Here is a 6,611-nt window from a genome sequence, read left to right as displayed (position 1 = left end):
AGAGGCCCCAGCGACGCAGGGACATCCTGGTAGAAGCTGCACAGGCACAGGAGAGCAGAGGGGGGGGTCTGCAGCCCCCAGCAGCAGTAACATTCCAATCCCTCCTATTCCGTGAGAACGATGGACCGCAACACACTCACATTAGAGAGGTGTGACCGGGGCAGCTCTGGCCGGAGGAAGCCAAACAGTCAGACAGAGACCAGACAGATGAAATTGGGATAGAGATTGGGATGAGAGGGGCACGGGTGAGGAGATGGGGATGTGGATTGAGATGGGGATGGGTGGATGGGGATTGGATGGGGCTGGGGATGGAGATGGGGATGGGGGTGGGGATGGAGGTGGGGGTGTGCATGGGCATAGGATGAGGGTGGAGACAAGGACAGGATGGAGATGAGGAGATGGGAGTGGAGATAGGGATGGATGTGAAGATGGGAATGGGGATAGGGATGAGAAGAACTAGCTGCAGAAATTGACTTAGAAAAGCAGACCCCTTATGGGAGGAGAATGAGGAGCTGCTTCAACAACTCCTTACAGCCTAAATCCAGGTGGGATGAGAAGGACCCAGATGGGGCAGGAGTGTTCCCAGACTACTCCAGCTGCTGGGAAAAGCCACGGGAACAGGCGGTGGGGCAAGTCACACTCGGAGCTCAAGGCCACTATCCTCCAGCTGTGCGACAGACACTCCGTGATGGCACATTTCATCTGCTGGGGCTGAATTTAGCAGTAGGCGGATTTCTCCCTTTCCCTTCCCAAAAGGACACGCCAGCAGTGCCAGGTGACAGCAGCTTGCCACCCAGCTGCCCCGGCGCGGCTGCTGTCACCTCGGTTTATGACACGCTCCTTCCTCTCTCCCCGCACCTCCCGCCCTCTCCTGCTGACCAAATGCCCGGCAGGCGGTGGGAGCTGGCCCGGGAGCGCCGCTTCCCACCTGGACTCGCCGTTTGCTCCCAGGGACCAAATGGGAACAGGAGGAGGGTTGGGGTGGGGGCTGGCCAAGAGAGTCCCCCCTCCCCCCGGAGGGTCCCCTCAGCATCGTTTTTGGTTGATGCACTGCTTTCGGGATTTTTCCCCCGTTTTTCCGCTTCCCTGTGGTGTCCACAGCTCCCAGAACTCCCGCACCAGGAACATGGTCATCGGCTGGCCGATGAAGCCCCGGGCAGGCGAATTGAGCCACTCCAGGGCTGGCAGTACATGGTTGTACAGGGCTGTACAGCTGCATCTTTTCCGCCTTAAATCTATCTCACCCGTGGGTCCCTGAAACCCGGTGCAGCCCCCCCTGGGAGCCTGCAGAGGCGCTGGACCCCGCGAGCTGAACGCCCTGTTCTGCTCTGTGACCCGTCCCTGTTGGCTCACGGGGACACAAGCCCGCAGCAACACGGTGTCACCCCAAATCGGGGGTAGCCGCAGCCCCTTGGTGACCGTCATTCTTGCGGGTCCCGACTGCGGGGCCCGAGCCGAGCCGAGCCGAGCCGAGCGGAACAGAGCGGAGACGAGCGGAGCCGGGAGCGCGGCCCCCGAGCGGGGCCGGGCAAAGCCAAGGCGGGAGCGCCCCCCATCGCCCCCTCCCTCCCTCGCAGCGCCCGCGCCCGTCCCGCTCACCCCGCGGAGGGGGCGTGACCTCCCCGTTCTGCCACGCCTCCCGCGCCCGTTCGGGCCAGTAGGCGCGTGGCTCTCGGCCCCGCCCCCACGGCGCGTCAAGGCCGTGCCATTGTTATGCAAATAAAAGGGCGGGTAAAAGGCGCGCGCGGGCCGGGGCGCTGCAGAGCTGCGGGGCGCGGGCAGCGGAGGAGCGAGCGCAGAGCGGCGGGGCCGGGGCCCGGCGGCAGCGGCGGCACCACAGCCCAGCCCCGGCAGCGGCCGCAGCACCGCCCGCCCGCCGCCGCATGCCCGGGCGGGCGCCGCCGTCGCCGTCCATGCGGGGCGGCGGGGCCGAGGCGGCGGCATGAGCCAGAGCGAGGTGTCGCCGTGCGCGGCGCCGCCGCCGCCCCCCAGCCAGCGGGTGTTCCAGGAGGCGGTGCGGCGCGGCAACACCAAGGAGCTGCAGTCGCTGCTGCAGAACATGACGAACTGCGAGTTCAACGTCAACTCCTTCGGGCCCGAGGGGCAGACGGCGCTGCACCAGTCCGTCATCGACGGTAACCTCGAGCTCGTCAAGCTCCTAGTCAAGTTCGGCGCCGACATCCGCCTGGCCAACCGCGACGGCTGGAGCGCCCTGCACATCGCCGCTTTCGGGGGCCACCAGGACATCGTCCTCTACCTGATCACCAAGGCCAAATACTCCGCCGGCGCACGGTGATGCCGGGACTGCCCCCGCTGCGCTCGCCCGCTGATGCCGGGACCGCTCGCCCGGTGATGCCGGGTCTCCCCCACCCCGCGTTCCACCGGCCATGCCGGGGACTCTCCCCGCTCCCCCGGCCGCCAGAGCTGCTCCCGCCCCCGCCCGGGGCGGGTTTGGCGAAGATTTGGGGCCCCACGCAGAACACGCCACATTTTTAAGTTTTTTGTTTGTTTGTTTGTTTGTTTGTTTTAATCTTCCAAGGTTGTTTCCTACTGTAACGTGGGTTTTTTCCTCCATCTACCTCGGCTGCACTCACAGTATTCACGATTTCAGTTTGACATCTGGGCAGATGCTTTAACAGCCCCCGCCCCGTTCCCTCTCCGCTAATATTTAATCCCCCTCCCCGCCCTCCTTGTTCCCGACCCTCCCATTTAAAGTGTTCTGGCTCAGAAACTAATTCATTTCAACGCCCCCCAAAAGCCACCCCGCAGACCCCCACTGCTGCTGGGGTCCCCTCTCCGGTGCCGGCCCCGGACCCGGGTCCGATGCCCCGTCCATGGGCAGGGGCTCCCGGCCGGCCGCGGCCTTCCTGGCGAGGAGGAGCAGGAAAGTCTTCCTCTCCAAGGTTTTCCCACCGCTGACCTTTTTTTTTTTGTCGAGGCGACTCCGTTGGAATATGACAGACGTGGTTTTCTCACCCCGATTGCTCCTGGGTTTGGTTGATTTTGCGTTGGGTTTTCTGCTTTGGTTCTTCATTGGGTGTCCGAAGAAAGTCTGCATCCTCACCCACTCCACGAATCTGTTTAGCACACGTGAGATCCCAGGAAAAGACATTGAGTCCTTGTGGTTTTGTGTGTAAAGGGGGATTAGCAAATCCTGGACTGTTAAAAAAAAAAAAAAAAAAAGAAATAAACTCTAGAGGCAGAGGATTTGCTTTTGCACAGAAAAGGGGCGCGAGCGCTCTCTGCTGCCTACAGAGATGCTGGAAAACTACTGAAAAGAGTTTGGGAACTTTATTTTTTCTTTTGGTGAAACTTGGATAACACTTCTCAATGCAGAACGATTCACTTGACGTACGTACACTCACCCACCTTTAATAGGAGATATATATCCCACCGTATATATCTTTATAAAGGAAAGGGAGAAAGCAGAGCAAGCCACCCGAAGGCGCATTTTGAAGTGACTGCACGTATAATCGCAAATGCTGCTTTTTTATTGCTATGGCACAAGAACATCCATTTGGAAAATGCGGAAAAGTTCAGAAGTCTCCTTTCTCCCGCTGGTCTTTCAGCCCTCTTCTCGTCTGCACTAAAGCCATCCGTATCACTGCCATCTCCCTGCTTTTTCCTCTCTTGCTCCCTGCATCCAAACCATTCTGATTAAAAAAGAGAAAAGAAAATAGTTACCTGCTGGTTTATTGGGGTTGTGTCTTACCTATTTATCATGTCTGTATATATTTGTGGGTGAAGATTGTGAGCCTGGTTTTGTTTGAAGCTGATGGTGAGTGTTTCAAAAATATGGTTTGGGATATATGCCTTTTTTTTTTTGTTGTTCATTTTTTCTTTTCCTGGTCTTAAAACTAAAAAAAAAAAAAACAAAACCCTAGGGTCTGCCCTGATTATTTCCCATTGCACTGAATATTCTGCTTTGTCTCTGATAATTTCACCTGCAGTTGTTTGCGTTTTGTTGGGTTTTTCATTTGTTTTTGTTCTTTTTCCACTTCAACAATTTGAGATGATTTTAAAAGCTCTAGATTTAAAGAAGAAAAAAAGCCCTGTCAAAAGTGTCTACTGTTATTGCTGTAATTTGCAAGGAACTGCTTGGCCGAAGTCTTTCTGTGAGCATGGAAGGGGGTGTCCAGCACTTCCACTGGTGCTTCTGTGCGATAGTTATGGGGTGGGAACAGGACCTTTCCTAGTGAGGTTTTATCGTTGTTACCAGATGGTTGCACATTATTTTTTTTTTACGTAAATGGATTTGCCACAATGAAATGTCATAACATTTATGACATGATATTAAAAAGTGTATTGTAAAGCCAAGTTCTAGATGGATTTTTAAAAAGAAATCTTGGTTATAAACCCAGTCTAAAGGGAGCTCTGTCCAGTGTTGTAAAGACAACATGATGTAACCCATATTTATATTTTTATAAAATACCTATTAAGACTGTGAATCTCCTGTGTGAATTGCTGGGTGAGTTGTTTAAGAAAAGTATTGTTCCTTTTCAGCCTCCTGGAGCTTTAGACACGCTGAGATTTTTGGGAAACTGTACGTCGGGGAAGGGGGTTTGCTCTGAAATTGTGAGTTGATGTATTTTTACATCCCTTTGTATTTTCCTGAAAAGCTGCTGCCCTTCCTAGTCCCTAGAGTTTCAATTTTCTATGCAACCCCCACACCCCCGTCTCTCTTGATCCTGAGAAGTAAAAGGGATGCAGATTGATTCAAATTGAAATGAGGGTCCCCCCACCCCCCTTGTTGGCTCATCGTGCTGCTGACCCTTCACGCCAAAACGGGGAGTACAAGGAAAAAAAAAAAAGAGGCAGGTGGGGGAGGCTGTTTTGTGCATGACTGGTTGCCTTCCAGCAGTCATCTTTTTAATTATTATTGTTATTTTTGTAAGAAGAATATATTGATAATGTCAGTGAAATAAGCAGACATTGAAGCTGATGCACAGATTGCTCCAGAAAGGAGTTTTTCTGTAGATTTTTCTTTAGATGCAAATACCTTTTTTAATTATGTTAATTAATGTTAAGAATTTTTAGGCTTATATTGAAGCTGTATGTGGGTCACTATATGATCATTTCTAACTGGATAAAGTCTGTACAGTACAGCATATTCCTGAGTGTATGATATAGACGTGTAGCCCCAGAGTGCAAAATTTATAAATAAATTTTTCATTGATCTTTTTATAAAAAAAAAAAAAGGTTTGTTTTGTTTGTTCTTTTCCATGTGGTTTTTGGTAGTGCCGGGTGTTTGCTGTTGTGGGAGATGGGTGCCTGGGACCCCAGGTGTCTGTTCTGGTGTCAAACCTGCAGCTGTTCTGGGTTTGGATGCACCCCTGGAAGGGCATGGCTGGGGGAGGTGGATTTGGAGGGAGGTGTGGCTCCTTCCCACAGGCTGGAGGAAGTCCCCTGGGCTCAGGGGTGTCCTGGTTTGCCCCATCCCAGCATTCAGAGGCTGCTAGAGGGGAGATGGCTCAGACCAAACCCTGGTGCTGGATGGGCATGTGCTGTTTGAGATGTTCCTAAAGAGGCTACTTGTCCCCAGGGAGTGCAGGAAGAGCTCACAGCCCATCCTGGGATGAGGGATTTGAGGTGCATTTTTGGGGCTGCAGCCCCAGCCTGTACGGCTAAGCACCCCACAGCTCCCTGTGAACATTCTCAGCTTTTTGATTCCAGCCTGGGCCCCAGCACCTCAGGCTGTGGGGATGGGGTCAGTGAGTGATGTCTTCAGTGCCCCAAGGAAGGGGCAGAGGGTGAGGGTCAACATGGCCCTTCCATCCGCAAAAGCATCTGTGTCCTCTGGCACAGCTCAGAGCAGAGCAGTGGCCAGCAGGGCTGTGCCACTCTCTGGAGGCTTTCCCAGCAGGACCCGGCCGCTCCGGCCGGGGCAGGGCAGAGGGGAAGGGCAGAGGCAGCCCCGGGCCTGCACGGCCAGGCCCTGCCCGAGGCCGGGCCTTTGAAGGCACCATGCAGGCAAGCCTCCCTCACTGGCACTGCTGGGGCGTCGGATGAGGCTCTTTATCAATGATTCTGCCAGCTCTGCAAATGCCTAAATCCCAGGGAAATTTGTGCTGTGCTCAGTTTGGCTCTGGGTGTCGGTTCCCAGGGATGCAAGGAGTGGCATCCTGCAAACACGGGGGTAGGGGGCGAAACCTGGAGAAAAGGCTCAGTGTGACCTTTCCAGGTTGGCCAAACTCCACTCCAATGTGCCAAGCCCTGTGCCATCTGGTGCCAGCATGGGCCAGTGCCTGGCACAGACACAGCTGGTGTCCCCAGGTGCCCTGGGGACATGCAACCACCCAGGCAGCAGCCCACTGTAGATAATACTGGCACCAAGTGACCCAGATGGATTTGAGCAGGAGAAAAGAGATTATGCCAAAACCATCAGTCACAACCACTGGTGGTCCTGGAATTCCTTCACCCAGGGTTCTGTGGCAGCTGCTGACTCCAAATCTGTTGGGAGTGTGGGGTGAGCACCACTACCCTCCCGAGGTGTGGCAGTGTGTGACATTGACTACCAGCCTCTGCCACCAAACCTCACAGTGGCTGTGCTCCCCAGGGCACACGGGGTTACACCTGTGGGTGGAAATAATCCCAGCCTCATCCCTTTGCAC

The 6,611-nt window shown here is 54.6% G+C and overlaps 1 protein-coding gene across 1 annotated transcript; it reads left to right on the top strand.

Moving 5' to 3' along the window:
* The first annotated feature begins 412 nt into the window (after positions 1-412).
* On the top strand, positions 413-5,191 carry NRARP (NOTCH regulated ankyrin repeat protein). The gene has a single exon (XM_036394157.2). It carries the CDS (start codon positions 1,943-1,945, stop codon positions 2,294-2,296), a length of 354 nt encoding a protein of 117 aa, XP_036250050.1. The 5' UTR covers positions 413-1,942; the 3' UTR covers positions 2,297-5,191.
* Positions 5,192-6,611: the final 1,420 nt, after the last annotated feature.

Source organism: Molothrus ater, chromosome 20 (assembly GCF_012460135.2).
Source record: "Molothrus ater isolate BHLD 08-10-18 breed brown headed cowbird chromosome 20, BPBGC_Mater_1.1, whole genome shotgun sequence".
Lineage (NCBI taxonomy): Eukaryota > Metazoa > Chordata > Aves > Passeriformes > Icteridae > Molothrus > Molothrus ater.
This window is presented reverse-complemented; position numbering and strand designations above follow the sequence as displayed.

Bases quoted from the DNA above. Each gene is read 5' to 3' on its own strand.
- NRARP (XM_036394157.2), top strand. From the start codon at position 1,943: ATGAGCCAGAGCGAGGTGTCGCCGTGCGCGGCGCCGCCGCCGCCCCCC.